The 24,038-nt window shown below is 54.0% G+C and overlaps 5 protein-coding genes across 5 annotated transcripts; 3 read left to right on the forward strand and 2 right to left on the reverse strand.

Moving 5' to 3' along the window:
- Positions 1 to 6,832: 6,832 nt before the first annotated feature.
- Positions 6,833 to 7,872, reverse strand: N0V96_006757 (uncharacterized protein; the record flags this gene model as incomplete). Its single annotated transcript, XM_053196316.2, has 2 exons — positions 6,833 to 6,955; positions 7,063 to 7,872. The coding sequence occupies 2 exons, from the start codon at positions 7,870 to 7,872 to the stop codon at positions 6,833 to 6,835; spliced, it is 933 nt and encodes a 310-aa protein (XP_053046179.2).
- A 1,611-nt stretch (positions 7,873 to 9,483) lies between these two features.
- On the forward strand, positions 9,484 to 10,219 carry N0V96_006758 (uncharacterized protein; the record flags this gene model as incomplete). The annotated part of the gene is made up of 2 exons (XM_053196317.2): positions 9,484 to 9,545; positions 9,673 to 10,219. 2 exons carry the CDS (start codon positions 9,484 to 9,486, stop codon positions 10,217 to 10,219), a joined length of 609 nt encoding a protein of 202 aa, XP_053046180.2.
- Positions 10,220 to 10,429: 210 nt separating this feature from the next.
- Positions 10,430 to 11,527, reverse strand: N0V96_006759 (uncharacterized protein; the record flags this gene model as incomplete). Its single annotated transcript, XM_053196318.2, has 1 exon — positions 10,430 to 11,527. One exon carries the CDS (start codon positions 11,525 to 11,527, stop codon positions 10,430 to 10,432), a length of 1,098 nt encoding a protein of 365 aa, XP_053046181.1.
- Positions 11,528 to 19,726: 8,199 nt separating this feature from the next.
- N0V96_006760 (uncharacterized protein) lies at positions 19,727 to 20,317 on the forward strand (the record flags this gene model as incomplete). Its single annotated transcript, XM_053196319.1, has 1 exon — positions 19,727 to 20,317. One exon carries the CDS (start codon positions 19,727 to 19,729, stop codon positions 20,315 to 20,317), a length of 591 nt encoding a protein of 196 aa, XP_053046182.1.
- Positions 20,318 to 20,397: 80 nt separating this feature from the next.
- N0V96_006761 (uncharacterized protein) lies at positions 20,398 to 22,990 on the forward strand (the record flags this gene model as incomplete). Its single annotated transcript, XM_053196320.1, has 3 exons — positions 20,398 to 20,704; positions 20,767 to 22,844; positions 22,901 to 22,990. The coding sequence occupies 3 exons, from the start codon at positions 20,398 to 20,400 to the stop codon at positions 22,988 to 22,990; spliced, it is 2,475 nt and encodes an 824-aa protein (XP_053046183.1).
- Between the last annotated feature and the right edge of the window lie 1,048 nt (positions 22,991 to 24,038).

A 24,038-nucleotide genomic window follows, 5' to 3' on the forward strand; every position in this document is an offset into this window, starting at 1 on the left:
GTGGGAAAAGAGGCCTGGGTTTGGGTCAGTTCCAGCAAGGCCAAGCAGGTCATGCAATGAATATGGAGGTAAGTTACCTCGCGGTGAGGTAAAGTAAAGTGTGGTAGCAACGGGAGTACTCCGTAATAATGCAGATGCAGTGTGCGCGGACTTGCAGAGAGAAAGAGAGAGAGAGAGAGAGCGCACGCTCGAGGAAAGATGCAATGCAGTCGACATCCAGCACCAGCAACAGTAACAGCTCCAACTCCAGCTCCAGCTCCAGCTTGCCCCAGGCCAGGCCAGGCCAGGCCACCCAAGTCCAGTCCACCCAAGTCTTGGGCTCTTCTCTTGGTCCAGTTGAGTTTGGGTTGAGTTGGTGTGTGCCTGTCTGTGTGCGCTGCAAGCCACACGAGCGGCATGCACTGTATGAACAGCACTAACCCCAGGCCAAGGGTACGCACAGAAGAACAAGCTAAGCCCTGGTTGGTTTTGGCCTTGGGGGGGACAGATGCCTGTCCCAGCCCACCTCAGTGCTCCTAGACCCAAAGGAGCACAGACAGGTAGCACGGAGCCTAGAGGCAAGGTATGCGCTGGAGGCCCTGTACCTGTCGAGGTCAACGGATTGTCAGGGACGGGAGTGTGCGGGCTGGCTGTGGATCGAGTCGACTAATATCGGTGGAGGGGACAAGTGGGCAGGTCCCAGTTGATCATCGTACGGGAGAGTAGGAACGCTTCGGGACGATGAAAGCACAACGGTGATGCTGAGATGGGGAGAAAAATCAAGACAACCAAGGAAAAAGGAAAAAGGAAAAAGGGGGCCTCGGATGAGGTGAGGGGGAAATCATACCCTGCCAACTGCCTTGTGGTGAGGGTACGGAGTAGGGTAGGTATCTGTCTCTGAATTCGGACTTCTTTTCCCTCACTTCTACTCCGTACCCCTCTCAAACTTCTTGTAAGGCGGAGAGCATCCAAAGGAAGGCCCGGATGGTAATGGTACCTTGGACCTCCAGCATAGCAGTAAGGTAGTAACCGGAAGTCTGCATCCAAGTTGCCTTGCAAGTTTTTGACTTGATAGAGCATAGCAATATCGAAGAAATATCACTACGCAACGGCTGCTTTGAACATCCGAATGCACAGAGCCCACCAAAGAATGATGGCATTCTTCATGGCAAAGTGAAAGAGAATTGCAACCCTTTTCCTATGCACAGAATCGACCACTTGGTCGTAGAAAAAAGCTGGGACCAGAATTGGAGAATATCCAGCCAGACCTGCACTGGAGGAGGAAGAAGAAGAAGAAGAAGGAGGAAAACAAGAAGAGACTTTCATCGCGTTGACTGTAAACAGCACTTGCTGAAGCCTGCGGAATATCGTAGATGGAACCAGAACAAAGTCTTGTTGGTCTGGCAAGACCTCTCTGCATTGAGGTTGCCCCAAGAAAGCAGTGATGTACCGGAACACACTGCACTACTTGTTGAAGCAGGTAAAGGGGAAAGAAGATACCCAATCACCTGCGAGATGTGTTAGAATCATGGAACGGCAGCTAGAACAAGGAGACACACTCTATGCCTTTTCTTTCCTTTCTGTGGCAGCTGGAAGCCTCCCCCCTTCCCGTCAAAGAGCTTTGAGTGGCCCAGGTGCAATGCAAGAGGGTGTGCAGCGGAAAGCGAGACGACGGTGTGGGACCTAAGGTAGGGCCCAGGAGAACAGCCTCGACACCCTTTGCAGGCCAAGGTACCTGCCTAGGTGGATAAATGGAAGGGTGGCAGGAAGCGGGAGCCAGAATAGCCCAGACGACGAGGGCAGAAAAAATGGAAAGATGGGAGGAAGTTATCCAAGAATTGTTACTAGAGAAATCCGGGTTGCTCAGGTATGGGTGTGGTGTTGTACTTTTCCATTGGTATTTTCGTACAGAGAACGGGTATGCAGGTACTTGGCGCAAGAGAATGGGGTTCCGCGAGTAGCAGGCCGAAAGTGGAAAAGATGCAAAAGGGATGGCAGCTCTAGCAATGCAATAGCAGCTCGAAAGAAAGAAGAAGTTCAAACGTTGTAAAGTACGCCGGCCCGCTAGACCTCATATGAGTGAGTGGTGTGCCAGGTTGAAGTTTTCCTCTATTCGTAAGGTATTTGTAGGTGACAAGGTAAGGTACCTGCTATAGGTAAAAATGCTGGAAGGAAGATATCTCAATCTGAAAATCCCCAAAACGCAATGTTGTCGAGCAGTCAAGGCAGGAGACAGACAGGCTGGACGGAGGTGCCTGCCATGCCTGCCCCTCTGAACGCACAGTGCGGCCAAAGTGCCCGTCTCAAGCGGTGGATCCGAGCTAACCATCCTCGGTCACCTACAGGTACGTACTCCCTGGCATCTTCCCGATTCCCCACACTGTTCTCCAGGTAAATCTCCACCTTTTGCCCAGTGCTACCGCCAATTAGAACCCAGAAAACACAGGGATGGGCGGGCTAGCAAGGCCAGGCCGGGCCTGTCAGGGCTCAGGGGTCGTGGCTAGTGGGGCCGCCCGTCTGCAAGTGACCAACCGTCTCAGACCATGTCCTCCAGGTCGTTGCTTCTTTGTTCACCCAACAGCAACTAACTACGCAGTAGAGCAAGAGCTGCCTCGACAGATCGTGGGTTTCGGGGCCAAGAGGGAAGGAAGCGGGGAGATAGAGCCTACCAGACCGGACTCTGTTTCCATTATGACAGACAGATGGAATCGAAATTGGAAACCAGCCATCAAAGTTGCTAACGGCATGCACACTACCTTACCACAACTACCTACAAAGTACATGGGAACCTCTCGCGACGTCTTGGCTCCTCCGCGTGCATCCGAATCGATGGTGGCACCTCGACGGGGACGTCTTGTTTCCACCTCAATGCGCAGCCTCTTTCATTGCTACCTTTCTTGCTAGTTCATGACTGGACCTCTGTTCGCACATCGATGCTACCTCGGTCTGCATAATTACATACTCTTCAAATCCTCACTACTTTCGTCGTGTTCCGGCCGAGACATCGACATACAGGAGACCGGAGCGACAAATTGCGGCAATGGCAGCCACGGCATACAACGGCACCCGTATCTATTCATATGGAGACCTCGCTATTCTGTTCTCAATCAAGACCAGCCTCGACGATCAAGAAGCTTCCTGAATAAAGCGGGCTGTACTGCCGTCTCTCCTGGTCAAGCCTTCACTCGCGTCTGCAGAAAATGATGGCACTCGCGCATGAGATTCTTCCGAATCCTACAAGGACAAATCACCTCAATCACCACCGCCCCGCTCATGACATGCAATGCCTGCAGAGAAGACGTTGTGTGATACGTCTGCATAGTACGCTCATGTACCCCAGTCGACGGCGGCATACGCATACACCTCAGATATTCGCCAGCGCGGCGTACTCCATACATTACATTGAAGTTATTGCATTTTTTTTAAAACAAATTTCGACGGTAAAATCATGTTTGCACATCCGATATTCCCCTCGGCCCACCATTCTTCCGTGATTGGGGATTTTGAGAGCCAAGAACAACTTCTAAAGATGCGACTATTACTCAGCAAAAATACACTATCGAAACATCTAGGGAGATCAACATGAGCGAAGAAGGAACTACTTTGGATCACTGACATGGATACCTACCTACCTGCGGTCAGAACGGTCCCGACGATGCCGTTAATACTGCAGCATTTCTTCTTGTATACTTTCCCTCAGCCTCCGGGCATGAAGTGGCCATCTGACCTCTATGCGGCTGTAACAGGCTGAGCCCATTCGTCCATCGCCGATCCTCCAACCTTTAGCGGCTTTTCGCCCTTTGATCAACAAATGGCCAGGTCCAACTTCGGTCAGCGGTGGCATGGTGCTGCAATCAGGAGGAGCATATTTGAACCATCAGCAAGACGAGCCAGCCAACCGGTTGATTGCATCCATCGTCCCAAGTGCTCAAGTACATCTAGTGGTCTCGCCGTTGCAGGGTCTCACCCTTCTACTGCTTGGCCTAGGCCGCGGACGTACGTGAGACACAGTCGTGATCCAAACACGTCTGTTTCTTGAACGCAATACAGAGCACGCGCCGCCATCATGTCCGGGAACACTATGTACGGCAGCGGGAGCCACGGTCTATGTTCGCATGGCGGTTTTCCTGGAAAGTTTGGAGGTTTGCCGTTGAAAGTTGCAAGGGTGGCTGGAATTAATTCTGCAGCTTGCCATCGACCCTCATCCCTCACCACCCCGCACTAAATCCATGTTCTACAATTGTCCGTGGGCTCACGTAACGCTACAAACAAGGTGACAAGGCACAAAGAAATCTCTTCCAGTTGACACCAGCTACTGTCAGTATGAGACGTCCCAACTTTTGCTGAGACCCTGTCCCACAAGTATCAGCTGAAGAGGAGGCATAGTCCCAAGTACCATGATGCAAGAAATCTGGAGCCACGGCCACTACTACCGGCACAGAGAGAGAGAGAGAGAGGAAGAAGATTACGAGCTACGAAATGGTGGCCCAGCTTTGCACTGGGTATCACCGGTCGATGACCAAGAGAAGACTATCACTACATATCATCACTGATGCCAAAGGAAGCAACCACTAGAGGCACAGGTGCATTTGCAGATGCAGGCAGAAGGTTTGGCGATGGAGGTCTGGGTTCAGGGCACTTCTCCGAGACCGAGAGGGGTAAGGATCTGTGGAGTAAACGGGCTGCTGCAGCATGTCACGCGCGCCCATCCCAAGCTAACCTCCTTCATCTTCAAAGGCTTCTTCGATTGGACTGCCTCACTGACCTCACAGTGGCATCATCCAGGCTCTAGGCGTATGGCACGGCTCGGAGCTTTCAATATCGAATCAGATGTAAATCCAGGTAAGCAATATTGGCGACGATGAAGGAACGCACTGCCGGCAACCGGTGGGCGGGAACAATGTCTGGTTCGCCTCTGCCATAAATGCGACCCCGGATGAGTTTCCGCCTCGAAGTCGACGCACTAATAGATGCGCAGAATCGCGCGTTTCGATTCCATCGACCAGCTGTAGGAGACTATGAACGCATATGCCATTGAAGGGTTTCCTTTCCTTTGGCCGTTTGACTGCCTTTCTACTCCTAATTTGCAGCTTGTCTATCGACCACACCCTGGTCAAAATGAGTGTGAGCGTCACGCATCAGTTTTGAAAGATGCGCCGAGCTTGAGACCTAGCAACCCAACCTATATCACGCATACGAAGGTGACGAGATACACATATCCTCTGCAATCGACAAGGTAATCCGATGGTCTACAAATGCGACTATTAAAGACGGCACCGAAACGCAACGTACCGCACCGTCACTAGAGATCGACGACACCCCCAAGCCGATGGAGGGCGAAAGTCAAAATCAGCCAGGGGGCGTTACCCCGGATTCTCATCTTGTCATTAAACTCAACCGTGGGCGGCTGGTGCAACGGCTCTCCAAAAAGCCAGAAGTCAAAAAGCGACCAGAAAAACGTCTGAGCGGAAAACAAACATTCACAACCTGGGAGCACCTACACGGATCGTAAAGGGAATCATCTGGAAGTTTGACCTTGGAGTGTTGGGTTTCTTCCAAGTTGCTGCTCACCGAGCGGCGCTACTGCAACTAAAGACGGATACTCAGGGTCTCCAAAATCGGCCCTCTCCTGGCCCACCTGGCGCGACCACAACTGTTCCTCTTTCGCATCTGGTCTGCCTCAGATTGCAGTAAAAGTCGGCATCAAAATATCATGGCTTGCCGTTCGCAACTCATTCTGTACTGCGGTTCTGGAGCAACGTCAACAGGGGCTTGCCAATCGTTTTCTAGGGGGCACTGGTGGTACTCGGTGCGGAGGCAGAGACGGGACAAGCATACTCCCGGCAGACTGGCATGATGATGAGGAGATGCGGCACGAGATCAGCGGAAGTCAGGGAACCTAAACTTGACCGAGCAGAAAAGACGAGCCAGGAAGTCGGTGGGCCGACGACCTCCTGAGGCCTGTTTGAGGAGAGAAAGAGGGGTGGGAAACAAGCCGGAGATGACTGTTTTGATGCGGTACGGAACTTGGGAACTTGGAAGGACTTGGACGTTAAAACCACTCTCTGGATTGCTGAATCGCAGGGACGCCAGGACGCCAGAGAGTTGAGGGGTTTCGATGATTCGATGAGGGGTTCCTGCACGGGAACAGCCACCCCCGGCTCCCCGCCCTGATCCGCTGCAGCAACCCTTGGCTGGGCCAGAGTCCAATCACGACGAGGGCAATAAGGGAAAACCCTCCGCCAACCCTGCTGGGCCTGCGCGTTTCGTTACGAGGGATATCGGTCTCGAACGCGGCTTGTCTAACAGGCCATGGCCGATCTTTACCCGCATTGTCGACGGCATTGGTCTGAATTCTGCAATTTGACTTGACGCCGCCGGTGGTATGGTTGTGCGCAAAAGGCCCTCATAGGCTCGCCCATATCGTCATCCATCTGGACCAGGACCGGCCTCGGTTCATAACTTTACTTTTTTTTTTCCTTTCGAGGCGACACAGCCCGGTCCGGGTCAGTGAGGCATCACATCCGACCGAACACGAGGCTAAGCGATCGCAGTTTGCAAGGTTAGGTCTCGGATCAAGTCCCTGCCAGTGCTCTCCTTGACTAGCGAGGCTGGTGTAGCCCTACATATCCGTGGGAGAGGCTGCGATGGAGGAATGGCAGTGTACGGTTTCGGTAGTGGGTATTGTCTACTTCACCGGGTTGAAGCCGGATGAATCGTTTCTCTTAATTGTACAGCAGTTCTACAGGTATCGTGCGCCACCTCAATATCTTGTTGATTTCGTCATCTCTCAAAGGGTTTGAGAGACACTTTTAGCCAGTCCTCCTCATATCGCATTCGGGCATGCTACTTCTTATGCCGCGGTTGCCTCGGGTCCCTTTTGGGACTTGAGCTTCTCCTCAAACTTTGCAAATTCTTGGATGGCAATCTCCTCCTCTTGGTCGAGGATCTGCTCGACGGACTTGACCTCCTCGATCTAGAGATGCCAGCGTCAGCACGTATATTCAACGGTTGTTCAGGCGGCCATTTCCAAGAAAATCTTCAGGAAACCCCCCAAGAATCATAGGTGTCGAGTCAACTTACATAATGCATCAACATGCTCTCGATACCATTCTTCAACGTCACGGTGCTGGAATCGCACGTCCGGCACGCACCGCGGAGCTTCAGCAGCACGGTACCCTCGTCCGTGAACCCGCGGAACTCGATATCGCCGCCGTCTTCCTGGATAGCAGGCCGAATCCTCGTCTCGAGCAGCTCCTTGATCATGCCGACGACCTCGCTGTCGTTCTCGTCGTACGCCAAGCTGTCGGGCTCCTCGGGGGCGCCATCGGCCGCCGCACCGGCACCGCCCTCCTTATCCGCCGAGACGGTGACGATGGTCTGGCCCGAGGTGATCGCCTCGGTGATGAGGGCAAAGATCTCGGGACGGATATGCGCCCAGTTCGCGTCGGGGGACTTGTTCACGGTGATGAAGTCGGCGCCGTAGAAGACCGAGGTGACGCCGTCAATGTTCATGAGCTGGGCGGCCAGCGGGGACGGGTAGGGCGGCGCGATGGTGGAGCGCGGGTTGAGGTACTCGATGAAGGGGGTGGAGAGGGTGTCGGGGAGGATGCGGTGATTCGGGAGGAACTTTACGGCGTCTGGGTTGGGCGTGTTTTCAGTTTGGATGAAGATTGTGCGGACGGCGCCGGTGCGGGCGGCGAAGGGGGATGGTCGCTTGAGGGATTGCTGTCGACTTGCTGTTGTCGGGCGACGTTGTGATGTTTGGTTCTGTTGGAGGAAGCCGGTGTGTACGCTGGTGAAGGATCGCGATTGTGAGGGTCGGGAGGTGGCGGGCCTGGATGTGCGCGCGACGGCGCGGAGGGCCGTCCTCGTTGCTCTGTACGATGACATTGTGGCGAAAGGTAAATGTGTTCGATGGTTGTCGGTTTCTCTCCGATCCGTTTATTCGTCGCTTTCGTCGTTGTTGATTGAATATCACGATGTCAGGGGGGGCGGAGGTGTTTTGGTCGGCCCAAGAGAGAAGTAAAAAAAAATAAAGAAAGTCGTAGAATAGAGGTGTATGGAGGGGAAGATGTAATGTCGAAAATGTTGATTATTCAGAACGTACACATTTACCAAACCTCACACCTCGGCATTGCATCCGGTGACGGAACCTTTACTTTTCGCCGCAGGGCAAATTACAGCGCGCGAGAAAAAAGGTTGACAAAACTGGATGAGCTTTCCACTTTTTTGGCAGTTGCCTCTCAATTCCGAGGCGTTGCATTACCAATCATCGAGGCTCTTTGCGTGAATTGGTCAGTTTTGGGTCCCTTCGCTTTCGGGGGTCGGGGTCGGGGTCAGTGAACGGTGGACGGTAGACCACCCAGTCAATACTGGGGGGGTTCGGACAGCTGGGTAAGAATGACGCAGAAAACTGCCACTCATGGAACCCCTCGGGTTGGTCCGTGGAATTCCCGATTTGAAGTGAATTTCTTTTTGTGGGGAGCTCGGGAACAACAGCTAAGCTACGGTGTTTTGGCGGTCGAGGGGGGCCCCTTTCACCGCCCACTCTTGGGAAGTTGAAAGTCACTGCGGATTTTATGGGAGAACCGCCCCGCCGGAAACTTGTCAAACATGGGGACAGACGGCAGAAAAAAAAGTTTCGGAAAAAAAGAGCCCAAAGCAGAGAAGTCTCTCCCAACCCAACTGGCAGAAAGAGAAAAAAAAGAAAAGAAAAAACATAAACGGAAGAGAGGGAACAAAAAAAAGGAACGCGGGGTTATCGTTACTAAACACGACCAAACGACGTTATCTCGATCCTTGACCACCTACCTACCTTACCTTACCTTACCAATCCGTACCCTGAACCGCAAAGGCTTGACCTTACCCTTGTCTCTAGTCAGCACTTTATCCGTATTTACATTTCCTTTCGGAGGGCGTCACGGCAACATCACCATCGAACATCGACGTAACATAACCCGACGACGGAGGGCAGCTTCCTAGCAAACAGGCACTCTTCCACGACACTCGTTTTCACCAGCGACCCGTGACCGTAGCGACAACCCCTTCCCACCCCCTCTTCCTTCGCCTTCTCCAGAACCACGAAGTAACCGAGCAAACCACCAGCTTCCCACTTCCCTCTCTCTTCCTTGCAAAATGTCAATCCCAGACGACACCTCCACCAATGCCGCCCCCCCAACATCACCCAAACGCGCCGCCCAAGACGACCTAGCAACCGAACCCGAGTCTCAACCCCCAGCCACGAAACGGTCCCGCGCCACGAGCCCCTCGCAAGACGACGACGACGACGACGATAGCGAGGCAAAGACGAGAGCTACGACGGCGGCGATGGCGAATGCGTCCCTGACGGCGGGCGAGGGCGAGGGCGAGCGGGACGTTAGTGACGTTGCAGCGGCGGCACAAACGACACAGATACAGACACAACCAGCGGCAGAAGCAGCAGCACACGAAACGCCAGAGACGACAACGACACAGCCTCCCCCGTCTGCGCCAAAGACCAAGATGTGTGGAGTGTGTCACGAAAAAGAGGGAAAGTACAAGTGCACGCGCTGCGCATTACCATTGTACGTACTTTTGTTTGCTTCATACCGTGTTATTTCTTCAAAAAATTACTCATGCTTCATTATACGTGTTTTGTTTCTCATTATATACATTATCTTTACTGACTTGTTGGCTTTCCTTTCCCTCCAGCTGCTCCGTCCCGTGTAACAAGACGCACCGCGAGAACCACCCGCCCGATCCCGAACCGGCGCCGAAACCTGCCTCAGCCGCCGTCGAGCCCCCTGCGCCGAGCAGCGCCGCCGCCGCCGCCCGGGACCCAAGAAACCCATTTAGCGTCCTCGACGACTCGGACCAGCTCCGGTACCTCTTCCGACGGTACCCGACGCTACAGACGCAACTCCTCGAAATCTTCGCCGCCACGGAGCCGCCGCCGGAGTTGCAGTCCACGGGGAGCAGCCTCAACGACATGATGAAGGCGCGGGCGTTGGCGGCCGCGAACCCGAAAAAGGAGCAGTGGACGCACGACGTCGGGATCCGCAAGGGGAAGGAGGCGCTGCGGAGGGCCAGGGCCGCAGACGGTGAGGACGGTGAGGGCGTCAGGGAGTACGTCGAGCTCATCAATCACCTCATGTCGCAGGCGAGCGCGGCGGCCGAGGCTGAGGAGGTAATTAGGAAACAGGCGGCCGAGAAGGATGCCGAGCTGATTAGGCGCCTCATGACGGAGGACCGCGGGTGAGGGCCGTTTGGTTTTGAATTGGGCTATGGTTATGATTAGGGCGGGCGGCCTGCGTGTACTATGCGGCGGCCCTGTGTTGGATAAGGCGTACGTAACGCACACATACGTTCGACTGCGAGTGTGCTGTGGAAGCGCCGTGTATGCATAGATGGTATCGATCATCAGGTAAGGGTCCTATCTACTCCCTTGACAAAAGTTTTCTTTCAGAGCTCAGTGGTTGACTTTGAATCGCGCAAAGAATCCGCTCTTGGGCGACCTCAAAACCGTGTCGGAAGGAGGGCTGTTGGCCCGGGAGTGGTTTTCTTCCCGCCCGTGTCTGGTGAGGGCTCCGAGCTTATGCTTCAGAGCCCATATGGAATCCGCCTTGCGCAGTGACGGCTTGGTCTTTGGCTGCGGCTGCGCTTCGTCACTTTGGGTCCAATCCACGCGGTGCTCATAAGGATTGTGATCCGCCGCCTCGGGATCATCAAGATGATACGGTGAAGAAGCACCAGACTCGAAGGGGAGGAGGATGTCGCCGGTCGTTGCTCGCCTGGCAGATCTGGTATGGTCCATCTCACCGGCCCGGCCAACACCCAGTGGCCCTTCAATGGTATGTCTGTGGTGGTTGCGGTCGCGGTGCGCGCGGGAGCTGCCCAACTCAGCCATTTCCGGAATCTGTTCGTGGGTGATAGGGGCGCGGTCCTGGTGCCTCTCGCGGTGGCCTTGAGCAATCCTGAGGGCCGTCCTCGAGAGCTTGCGAACGAGGCCCTTGCTGTCCGACGTTTCGGTCGTCGTTGTGCGTGAGAACTGCGCCGCGGCGAATTGTGGGATGAAGGGATGCTTGTCACCGTCAGAGCCTTTGCGTTTTGAAGACGAATCCTTTCCGCCAGACTTGGAGCTGCGGGTGTCTGCGTCGAACGTCTTGGACTTTGACCTTGCGGAGCTGCCAGAGTCCACTCTCTCCTTGGTTGGCTTGACGGCGTGCGCCGCAGGCCTGGTGGTGGTGGTGGTGGACTGGCCAGGCTTGAGCGACCCTTGATCGAGATACTCCCTAGCCAAGCTTGCATGCTGTGGGTGACCATCCTGCAGCCCGTTGAGAATTGCAATCGGTGCTACCGGTGCTGACGGCGCGGTGGCCTCCACCCTGGCTCTCCTCCTTTTCTCAGCGTGAAGCTTCTGATCGGCAAGGACCTTGACCAGTTTTTGAGACAATTCCTCGGGGTCGAAGGGCATCGGCTGCGAGCACCGCTGTCTCGGCCGAGGAGGGGCGATTGGCTTGACGGGCTGAGCTGCCGCCGCCGTCGGCTGATCACGAGGATAGCTCATGTTGTATAACATGTCGATCGCTGAATGGAAGCCACTCCACCGATACTTGGGATTAAGATTGCAATTAGAGATTTAAATCTTTGAAATTCCGGACTGAATGTGAATAGCGAAATATGCGGTCTGTGCCGAGTTTGTTCGAAAACAAGACGCAGTCGTCGAGAGCGTTTCCGGACGGAGGGCGCTTTTCATGTATGTATAGTGATGCCCCAGTAACTGAGTGAACTGAGAGAACGCGGGGGTGGGTTGATCGTCAGAGCAAGACGGGTCGGGTAGTTAAGGTTGTTTGTTTCGTGGCAGGGGTAGTCATGTAGGTAGCATCCGCTGCTGAAAAGAGGCTTGCTTTCCTTTGACGTGAAGGCCGGTTGAATGCGCCCCAGTGAGTGAGAGAAAAAGACGAAGAGGGTCTACAGTTGGAAAGTTGAACACCCTTTGATCAGACAGCGGTCTCGGGGGTCCTGGGGTTATGTATATGTCATACGACCGGGACGTGGGAACCGGACAAGCAAGCAAGCAAGCAAGCAAGCAAGCAGCACGCGGGCTCAATCCAAGGTTCAAGCGAGCGAAATGCACCACCGTCCGTCTGGACCAAGGCAGGTGAAGTGGGTCGGCGAGCTCTTCTTCCACGGTTCCAGGGTCCTGTCGTCCTGTCGGCTGTTACGAACGTCCAAGGCGCTGGACCTGCGTTTTGGGGCTGTTGGTGCGTGCGTGTGTGCGTGCCGGAGTGCGGCGGTTGGAGGTGGTGAATGAGGTCGGGCGAGGTGTGTATGTGCGTATGTGTGTGACGTGAAGTACGCAAAGGTCGATTAAACAGAGACAAGTGACAGTGGCAGAGAGACAAGAGACAGCAAAAGGCGGAAAGATGGGCGAGAAGATGTCGGTGGTGTGCGTCGCAAGTCCCGCAGAGTCCCAGACAATATGTACCTCACGGGGACAAAGTTCAGACCTGCCACCAAGCGTACTATTTCCTCTCTCTCACTCTCTCACTTTGATTCTCTCCGTATGCGCTTGTGGTGACGGCGAGACAGAGAATGGGACGGGAGCCCGGTCTGGCTGAACTCGGACGACGGAGGGTGTAGGTTTTTGTGGTTTGGTGGCTGGCGCTGGAAGGATTAGAGAGACAACACACTTGACTTTGCGTAGTGTTGGTGTGCGTTTGTATGTGTGTAAGAAATGTGAGGGCGATCTAGCGAAAGACCGAGGAAAGAGATGAGAGACAAGAGAGGGCTGAAGAGTCAAGAAAAGTGACTGCGAGGGAGAAGTGAGAGACGGGCTTGCGAAGGGGGTGTGGGAAGGTGAAGAATTAAAAACCACAAGGGGGGGTCCACGGATGTCTTGACGGACACGAGCATTCCATAGGTTGCATTTTTTAGACACCTCTGATGGTATTTAATGGCTTGAAGGACTGACTGGTTTTGGTTCTGGTTTTGGTCCGGTGTGGATGGGAATGAATGCATGGGGGTTGGATTGGAGACCATTTGCACCCATTTAGACCAAAGGCAGCCAAGTACTCGGAGTCTCAGGGGATACCATACTTCTTAGTCCATACCTTCAGCACGGCAAGCATGAGTGAACGGCTCCATGCTTGGAGAGCTTTACTTTGCACTTTCCATTCTGGAGCTCTTCGGGATTGCAGTTAAAGCAGGTGGGGGTTGGGAAATTCAACCGCCTTCCTCACGCATCACGCATCGCGCCGCCTATTTGGCTTCAGGTACCGGGCTTCAAAAGATCCCTCGCCTTGCCTCACTAAGCTGTATAACGGGGAATTGGATCTCTAAACCTGCCCACCTCACCTTACTATCCTTAGTAACCTTACCTGACGGAGACTTGTACCTTACCTTAAGCGGCGAGTATGGAGACTTGGGGGCCCTGGACAGTTCGTTCTCTGAGGGTTGCCCACCTTTCTTCGCGCTTGTCGGCACGGGGTGCATGGGACAAGCTATCAAACCTGCATACCACCGCCAGTCTACTAGACCTTTTCTTTCTTTCCATGACTTCCTCTTCCCTGTCCCTTTCCTTCTCTCGGCGGCACCCATCAACCCTGCGTATGTCGTTTGAATAAGTTCGGCGTGACGACCTACAAATGCTGCTGTACGAATAGCCGACTTCTCCGTACTAGTCCGATATGATTTCGTTAAAATATCGGTCCTAGCCCGTGGGCGAGTAAGGGCGCATGAACTGGGGTGCCGGAAGACGGACCACCACTACCAACGAACCCGAGCCATTCCCTATTCGACTAAGATCGTGACCTGCAAAGAAAACATACTACAAAAAAGAAGGTGACAGGGGATCCAAGGGGGGGAGAGAAAAAAATAAGGTAGCATGGCCGTGGTGCTTGAGCCTACCCTTTGGATGAACCGGCCGGACCAACGCGGTATGGCTCAACATGTTAGACGCCTTGTTGGTCATCCGAGTTACACTGGACCAGTGATCGGATGCCGCTTTGGGACTGTCTCCGGGCGTTCGCACGCTTCACCGACACCACACGGAGCCGGCTTCCTCCTCCCTTCTCCTCACTCCTCAGGAGCCTCGACCACTTCTTCGGACATCGGTGGCGCTGTCTGTTCTGAAACCTCGACAGCCCTTCGCCATCCGACCTCTGTATGAGAGCAGGGTCGGAGGGCAGGACAATGGCCAACCTGCCTTGTACGTTGTGATCTGAACATGCTTGTGATGTGTGTCGAAGGGTATGAGCGGGTACTAGTCACCGTATGGCAGCCTGTGGTGCGCTTCTTGCAAGTGTCAGGACTGGAGGCTAGAAGCCAGTCTGCTGCGGGAGAGGAAGGGGTAAAGGGGGATGTGACTAGTTACTTGACAAGCTCGATATGCACGGTGACTCCATGTGCGCCGCACAACCGAGTAGGACGGCGTGGTTTCTGTCTTCTGAGCCGTGGGTTGAGGTTGTTGGTGTCGACTACGGGAGGGTGTGGAGGTGATGCCACGTTCCTTCGGGTCACCGTCTCCCCCCAGTCTCGCGTCCCCCAGTCTCCCCCAGTTTTCCAACCCCAGACGAGGGCTGTCACGCTGGGTGCGGATAGATCGACAGAAGAGAAGTTCGACCGCGCCATCTGAAGCCTCCAGATATCCCAGCCATCGAGCATGGTGAGGTTGGCTTTTGGGCTCGCCTCTGTCTTGGAACCACCAGCAAATCATGGCCAGTAAGCAAGTAAGTCGACGGAGAAAAAGTAAAAGAAAAGAAATTATCAGCGACAAAGAAGAAGGAAGATCGGCGGCTCTCGGCAGTGAGTGGTATCCAGACGGTTAGTGAACGAACGCTGCAAATGCAGACGAAACCGGAAGACTCGATCCTCCAGGGAGGTTGTTAAACCCAACTAATGACAGAGTCAATCCTATTGGATATGATCAGAAAATGGGCCGCCAAGCGTCGTCTTATCTTTCAACGTTCCTGCAAAACACGCTGGATTCGGCCATGGCGCGATCTCCTCAATGGGCGCACCCGTGAATAGAACCGCAGCATCTCACCCCTAGACTCTAGACTCTTGACTTTGAGTCTGACCAACAGCAATTGTCTCGGTTGATGGTAGCACTACCTGCCTTGGTGAGAAATTCTGCTTGCCGTCCGAACAAACTGAACAGCACGCCAAGAAAGCTTTGTTGCTTTTCTCACTCAGTCCGTTGACTTCACCGCTCTCACCGCAATCCGTATATCGCAAAGAGGCGCGACCCCAAGCGCAGCAAGGCCTCTATGCAAAACACGCCATACAATATTCGGTGAGGTATCGCGAGAGAAAAGTGCCGTAGGAATGGTGTTGTCCACTTGTGCAGGTTGCTGCACGTCTGCATGTCTTGCCCTCGTATCGCCTTCCATGTAACCCTGCGCTGGGTTTTACGAAGCCATATCGTGCGGCTTGGCGATGCAGCCACGCATCCATCGATTGTGTTGCTGGCGGCACCCTGAAGTGCCGCGTACGAACCCCACAAGCAGCCTTCCATTTCCTGTATCCGTAGTTGTTGGAGGCACACAAGTCATTCTGCGACGCCACAGCTGCAAGTGTATGGATAAAGATTGGTGATCCGGCGCTGACCATTTTGGCTTGGCTAACACGCCCAATCCCCTGGCATTCTCTCTCGGAGCCGAGCCGGGCCTGATGTGTGGTTTGCGACCTAGGCGTAGTCTGACCACCAAGAGTGAAGAGTCAAGTCCCTCAACTCGATATGTAACTCAACCTCTTCAAATATTGTCGGCCCTCACAAAGAATGTTGAGCGAGAGCATGGCGTTCCACCTCATGATGGTTTTGGAATAGCAGTAGCCCGTATAACTAACTGAAGCGGGTACTGTTCACCAGACGACGCCGTCGTCAAGCCGTGGCTGGCATTTTTCAGTCTATTGAGAAGGCCAATGCCACAATCGGCCCGCTATCGACCATGCGGTTCTTCCGCTGCAGACCTGAAAAAGCAAGAAAGAAAAGAAAAAGGCCGGCTAGAGCGAGCGCTATTGCGTTGCACTGACTTGAATCCTAGTTGTTGACGAGATCGTGAAAACAACAAGTGAATGCCGCAATAACGTCATCAGCTGATGTTGGATGACTCCAGGCCTTCGTATGGTAGCTAGTGATATACACTTTGATGGAGGCACTCGGAACTATATCCGTAGCCAAAACGCAGGAACGTGGCCCAAGACAAGGGTCCTCCAGTGGAGAGATGCCAAGAACGCGGCCACAGTTTAGTCGAAGACGTTATTTCCACTGCGATCCGTGTCAGCGCCGCTTGCTGATCCTTCGTGTCAGAAGTCGAACGATAAGTTGTTTTCATCGTGAAACGGAAAAGGGTCAAGTAGCGCGATGTGGGATTTGCGAGGGGGGCTCGTTGGAACCGAAGATATCGGTACCATTTCTTCATTATTGTGATCCTCAGGTGGAAAAGGGCATGGGATAAGGGATGATCAGGCAATCTCTCAACGAACCGTGCTCAATTTTTGACAGAAGTTTATTCGAACCCGGCTCCAATCGTCCGAGTTGAGGCCGGTGCGTCGTCAGATGCCGAGAGAGGTTGGACGCATTGAACGAAGATGCCGCAACCGTACAGAAATACACAAAATTGTCTGTCTCCGCCGTGAAGTGGGCAAGATACTTGATGAAATATCCGTAGATGGGGCAACTTGTATCGCAACCCAGCCTGGTGGAATTTCAAGGCCAAATCTGCGTGCCAATGCCAGCCAAAGCTGACCGGCAACCTTCCGGGTCCCGAGCTACTGGAAAGCCTTAAAGTCATTGCCGGTATCATATTCCTAGAGGAAACACTTTGGAATGCCACTTATTTCGAGACGAAATCTAGAGTCTTTTTTTTCCCTGGTTCGTTCCACGGGGCAATGTGACTGCCAGTATGAGAAGGAGTCAACGATGGTGCGTTTCGAGAGCATGGCTTGATGGTAGTAGCAACCCTGCAGAACCTCGTGGAGCTAAACTGGGAAGCTTTATTGGCCTGCGGACCACGTGCTGATACGAAATTGCGATGGTTTGGGCGCCGGAGGATCATGGCGGAAGCTGGACTGCTTCATCTTGAGACATGAATGGTGTCTGTACGCGCGCCAGTAGCATTGTTCTTGACAGAAGCTTGTTGGGCATGAGTTTGGCCCTGCAGGAGTGACCCATGGTGAGCTTGTCGCGAGCTGGGTATCCGTACGTCATCGGTGAGTTGGTATTGGGTTTCGGCCCAAGTGAGTTTGCTGTTGGAAAAGGTAGATTGTCCAGACAAGTGCAGCCTACCTCGTGAGGACAGTGGGAAGAAGCGCAATAGTAAGTCTTGGAGTACATGGGGATGTTCATCTGGGGTTCAAGTCCTGAGCTGGTAGAGTTTGCAGACCGCCAGTTGATGATGTTGGTCGCAATGAGGAAACTTGAGCCGGAGCAGCGAGCCGGAGTCAACCCCGGACGACATGGCTCACGAGGTTTGATTTGGCTTGATTGTCGGTGGGCTACAGAGTATGTAGTTCGGGCTGCTCAATACAAGGGAAGAAAGCAATGATGGATGGTAACTCGGTAAGGCAGGTAGGTTAGGTTGGCGTTAGGAAGAAGCGGCATCTATGAATGCATAACACCATTAGGTACCTTTGGCGCATCGAAGCCGTCCACGGTACCTTACTAAGGTAGGTTAAGTTAGGTAGGTCCAGTAATGTAGGCCTCTAGCTTCGGAAGGAGAGGTCCACTGGAGCAGCAAGGGTCGTATGAGCATTCGTGGGGCACGGGCTCGCACCACATCCACCGAGAAAGGTAGTAGCTGTCTCCCTGCACTTTCAAGTTTCCACCTTGTATTTGGAGCCACTGAGGGTCTCGAGATATCTTGAATGGAGAAGATGGAAGGATGAATTCAGCAACGGTGACCAATCATTCGGCAGAAGGAAAGTTCAAGCGTTCCGTGGACGTCGAAGGGGTCCAGTGCTACCAGCACTTGCGGGTCTTGTGATTGGATGGATGGACCCCGGACAAAGTGAGTCTTGGGTCCACTCCACCTGGTGCCGGGGGCTCGAGCTTCTTGATTTCACAGTGTTCCTTCCTCCCGTCGTCCAGGAATGGAAGTACCTAGGTACCTACCTGCTGGTAGGTAATTACACAGTAGAACGGAAAGAGCACAGCTGCACAGGGCGCAGTGGAACATCCCTTGTCCTTTTCTCCGCTTTCCTGGTTGCTCCCGTCCACTTCTACTTTCAATTTCACGTCCACGTCCACGTCCACGTCCAGTCCCATCCCATGCAGCCGTTTCTGTCCTGAACCCCCGTTGCAGGTGATAGAGTATCCATTCGCATCAGCTACCTTTCCCACCAGAGGGACGAATACGCTTATTTATCTCTGTACACTTATTTTTGACTACTCCAACTTGCTGATAAACCAGCAAGCGTACCCACGCCTTTCGTTTTTTGAGCTCCGGTAGGGTCGGCAGCCAATATACGGACAACGGAGACCTTACGCAGTAATCACTAGAAGCTCGGGTTTCTTGCTCTGCATTACCAAGTATCCGTACCTTACGGTATTACCCCTCAACGGCTCGTCTCTCGGTCAGCGGTCCTGATCGTCGCGGCCCCTTCCCGCTCTCCCGTTAGTCTCTCAATTCGTCTCCTGAAGGGACCTTGACGCTTCTTTCCCCTCCACCACCACCACCCCTATCCATTCCCTCATCTTACTTGGTCAAGGCCGGCCCCAAACCAGCGCAGCCTAGGATTCAACCATCCACAACTCCAACGACCAAAGGTACGTAAGGAAGCAAACCTACCATCCCCGGGCCCTCGGCCCCCTTCCAGAAGCAACAGGAACTGCGCATGCTGTGCTACAAACCAAAGGTGCCATTGTCGTTGGCGTTCTTCTGGTTTGGTACGATCTTGAACCCCCTAGTCAACGCTAGGGGACAAACGCTCCCTCCATCATCGTCCAGCCAAGTTGGCAGAATCCCAATCCCAATCTCAATCGCAATCGCACCAAGCTCGGTCCTGCACCGTATGCGCCGCGTCAATCGCCCCCCTTCCTGAATTTCCCTTCTGGAGCTTGGAAGGGGCCGGAGCCCTTGGCCTGGATCCGCGACTGACCTCATTTGTTGTGTGTCTAGCATCGTCGACGAACTGGACGCTTACGCTGCTCCTCTCAATCCACGCCCGTCACTTCTCACAAGCCCGACATCTGCGCACCGGTGGAGCTCCTAGCGAGAAAAAAAAAATAAACCAGGCCCCTTTTTCGAACCCCTGGTCTGCCGCACCACGAAGCTCTATCCTGATCCTGTTCCTGTCCCATCCTATCCGTACGAAGTATCCGTACTGCGTTTGCGCTATTCAGACGCACCCAGTACCTCTGACGGATACGCTTGTGTACCTGATCTGACGAGCCGCAGTCCCGTTCGTACGTACCTTACACTGTACCTACCTGACCGTACGGATACCTTGCTTGCCCAATCTTTGGTCAAGGTTTCTCACCGGCCCAGCAACCATTTCCAAGGGCCCCCGACGAGAAGCAAGGTACACACGAGGCAGACCACACTAAGAAGAACGGTCCCTGGTGGGTTTGCCATGCCTTCCTTGAGGCTCTGAAATCCCGGCTTTTAGTCAGTGCATCCACTGTCCCAAAAGTTTGGTTTTCACCCAAGGCCCTGCCAGTCCGCTCTGTTCTTGCCCAGTCGTGATCTTTTCAATCTCTTCTTCTTTGCACTTTGTATGTTTGCTTTCCCCGAATAGCCTCTGCCCTCCCCTGGTCGTGGCCATGGCGTCCGATCATATCGGAGCTCGAAAGGCTCACAGGAGTTCAGAAGGTTCCCGCATACCTCCGAGATACTATCACGCCGACCGCTCCACTGCTACCGCCGCTGTCTCCTCCTTCTCCTCCTCCCGAAGAACCGATCGCGACACCGCTCACCGATCCGCCCCTGCCGCTCCGAAGAGACATACACCTCACTACGCCGTCCACCGAGAGTCGTCGATCGAGCCAATACGGCCCTCTGCCACTGCCTCTGAACAACCTGCCAACTACCGCGACTCCTTCATCTCCATAGTCGACGACCCTTTCTTTCTGCGATTTGACGATAACAACATTGAAGGGGCGCTTGCACTCGACCCTCGTTGGGCTGCGACTTCATTTGACGACGCCGACGCCGAAGACGAAGGAGAGGAAAACGAAAACGAACAGGAAAACGCAGGCGACAGCCAGGAGGACGAAGACGACGAGGAGGAAGAATTCGATTTTGACGCTTTCGAGTTCCGCGATGACGACACGCCCAACGAGCGCTGGCCGCCCCCAAGAAGAGAGTCGTTGATAATAGGACATTCCTTGTACTGGGTAATAATGCCCCACTAGACACAGACTGCGGGGTAGCTGATGAGACGGGATTGGAAAAAAGGGGCTGACGATCATAGCAACCACCAACCTCCGCCATCATGGAGAGCCTCAATATCGCAGTCATTGGCGCCTCGGGCGTTGGCAAGTCGTCCTTCGTCCAGCGCGTGCTGGGCCTATCGCGACCACCCATAACCAATGCATCCAGCGTTCGCATGGTCGTCGACAATGTCACATACGGCGTGACGCTGATCGAGCTCGACCTCGAGTATTTTGAGCTGAACCCGCTGCAGCCCATCCAATGGCCGAAACAAATCAACGGCCACATCGTCCCGCGGGTCGATGGCGCCCTCATTATTTACGACGTCATGAATAAGGAGAGCATGAAGGAATTGCCCCAAACGATTGGTGAGCATGGTTCCCGCCGTTTGATTCGTCTGGACGCGGCGCGTCTTGCTGACACGCGCTAGCTGCTTTAACAAAGTCGGGTCTGCCGGCTGTCCTCGTCGCCAACAAATGCGATCATCCCGAGAGCGAACGGCAGGTTGATTCGCAGCGAGTCGCCAGCCACGAGTATTTCAAGTCGTGCGTCGGGGTGTTCAACCTGTCTACGAGTAGTCCAGAACGCGCCAGAGCGTGCTTGAACACGACGTTGAAAGCCTCGATCGCTTACCGCAAGGGTAATTGGAATCCGTCAATAAATGCACAATTACCCAGTGTTAATGCTGATGAAATGCCAGAATCACAATCGGAATCGGGCATGCCCCGCCGCCGTGCAGCCTCGGCGGCCAACCTCGAGGCCCACGACAGCTCCAACGGACGCCCGCTAAGTCAGCAGAGTAAACATAGCCGAGCGAGCTCTGATTTGTCGCTTCTTCGAGGTGTTCCCCCTCCCATCCCCGATCACTTACGTGGCCCACATCCTCCACGAAGTCCTCGAATAGCCGACTTTGGCGGCGCCCCTTCAAGTTCGGGCTCGTTCGGCCCATCCGATACCATCGAGGAGGAGTCTCAACAAACTGTCTCGAGCCAGCTACGGACACCTGGGATACGTCTCGACCGCGGGCCGACGGATTCGTTCCTAGACATGGAGGAGTCAGACGCCGAATCATTCAGATACTCGGAGGAGGTCCCCATTCTGCAACGGAGCGATGAGAGTTTCCTCGAGAAGCCGACTAAGTCGGCAGGTGTAGCCTTTGATGAACTCGTCGACCGGCTCATTGCTCCCCGGATGACCAAAGCGGACAACAACTTCTCCGATGTTTTCCTGTGTCTCTACCGGAAGTTTGCAGCACCAGGCGAGCTCTTCTCGGCCATACTCACGCGACTTGACCGCGTTAGAGACGACAAAGCAGCACATTATCTTTCCAAGACCGCAACACAGCTCAGAATCATCGAGGTCGTGGCAAAATGGGTCTCACTGTACCCTGGCGATTTTGCACGATCAGGAACTAGGCGGAATCTTGAAGAGTTCATCAAACATCTCTCCACCGAGCCAATCTTCTCCATCGCTGCACAGCAAATTCGGCGACATCTCGAATTCAGTGTGGTGGAGGATGACAACACCGGATGGGCAAAGTCGGACGAAGTTGCAGACGAAGAAGGCAGCAAACTTTTATCGAGAGAAAAGACGCGCTCAACATCAGACATGTCCAACGGTATGATCACCCTGAGCATCGACGACGACAGGACTCCAGACGAGAGACCTTCTGGCAGCTCCGACTTTTCCCAAGTGGACAGGACTAGTAGTGTGGGCACGCACGTTTCATTTCACTCTTACGACGAATACGAAAGAGAGGCAGCGAACATGGAGCCCACGGATGTGCTACCGATGAACAAGTTCCGTTACCACATTTTCATGGACATCACAGATGATGACATCGCCGATGAGATGACACGCATTGACTGGGTCATGTTTTCTTCCATCCGCATCAGAGATTTCGTGCGGCATGTGAGTCTCTCATTGGAGCAACGATCCAAATGCAAGAGTCTCAAGAACGTCAATCGGATGATTAACCACTTTAACCACGTGGCGAAGTGGGTTGCCAATCTCATATTGTTACGCGACAAGGCAAAGCATCGGTCTCAGATGCTGGAAAAATTCATGAACATTGCACAAAAGCTGCGGCGGCTTAACAATTACAACGGTTTGGCGGCCGTGCTCGCAGGGATCAACGGCACGGCGGTCCATCGCTTGGCGCAGACTTGGGCACTGGTGCCACCTGAAGCGCAAAAGTCGTTTGCGAAATTGGGTATTCTCATGGGCACGCAAAAGAGTCATTTTGCGTACCGACTGGCATGGGAGAATTCCCCGTTGCCGCGGATACCCTACATTCCACTGCACCGGAGAGACCTGGTCTCGGCCGAGGAGGGAAGCAAAACATTTGTGGGGCCTGAAGGCGACAGGGTCAACTGGAAGAAATTCGAGGTACTTGGTGAAGTACTGCTGCCGCTCATGAAGAGTCAGGGAACTGCGTATCCGAATCTCTCGAAGCACGAGGCAGCCAGGGAGCTGATTTTGGATTGCAGGATGCCAACAGATGAAGAAGTAAGTGAAGTCCCAGCACATGTCAACGACACAGCATGACTAACAGGTCGTCGCAGGAGATATATCAACGGAGTGTACAGCTGGAGAGCACGGCGGGCGGTGGTGCCGAGTACAACAAGAAGAAGTTCCCGTGGTTCGCCAAATAGAATCTGGCAAATCGGCGAAGTGTCTCGACGGGAAGACTCCTTTGCCCAACGACAACGAGAGCATAGACGGACGAAGGCGCAGCGTCTGCGGGCAAGCTGGTTATTAGCTCGCGCGAGACGTGATGACGCATGCATGCGTACATATCAACATGTCAGGTTCACGCAGCGTAGTGGGACTTTTTCTAGGCGATTTGGCTCGGGTTTTTTTCACGTTATAGATATCCTGTTCAGCAATTGATATCGAGGTTGATGATGGCCTCGAATTACTGTCGACACTGGTCCCGTCTGTCGAGTCCGACTTGTTCGAATCATGCCAGCAGAATGGCTGGACTAATGTTCTCCCGGATTGTGTGACGGCGAGAATGATCTTTTTTGTCTCAGGATTTTGCAATTCACATCAAGAACGGACGGTAACGCTAGCCATTAGGGCATAAGAGTCAAAGGAAGTCAGTGAGGCTCACCATGAACACCACCACCACCAGCGGCAGCAAACCACGTTTCTCTCGTCGGACCGGCGGGGCGTTGGAAGTGTGTCTTGGTTTGTACGGCGGCGGCAACCAGAACCAAAACAGCACCTCATCGACGATCGATTCACATATTCCCATGTGCCCTTGTCAGTCGGCGGTGGTCCAGGCCATGTCGGGGCCCCGGGGGTGGCAGCGACGGCCCAATGCAGTGAGATGTGGCCGGCGAAGAGCTGCCCCGCTAGGTTGGATGGAGGTGCGCTAAAGCCTATTGACGTCATGCTCCTGAAAGCTCTGATTTTAGCGTTTCAAAGAGAGGGGCAGCAAGGGGCGGCAGCAGCAGCAGCAGCCAGCCGCTGTAATATCGGTGTCCGGTAGCAATTGGATGGTTGTGGTTGAAGCGAGGAGAGCGAGAAGGGGGAACTTGGGGGAAAGAGACTCACGAAAGACGGTCAGTTGAAGCTCCTCCATCAGACTTCCATGCTGATCCCAGAGAGCAATTGGCAGGCAAGCGTTTGCTAGGTAAGGTTGTGCTGCTCAGCTACTCCTCCATGTCTTGCGGAGTGCGGAGACGAATGGGGGGC

This window comes from Colletotrichum fioriniae, assembly GCF_027942845.1.
Source record: "Colletotrichum fioriniae strain IMI 355084 chromosome Unknown scaffold_7, whole genome shotgun sequence".
Classification (NCBI taxonomy): Eukaryota; Fungi; Ascomycota; class Sordariomycetes; order Glomerellales; family Glomerellaceae; genus Colletotrichum; species Colletotrichum fioriniae.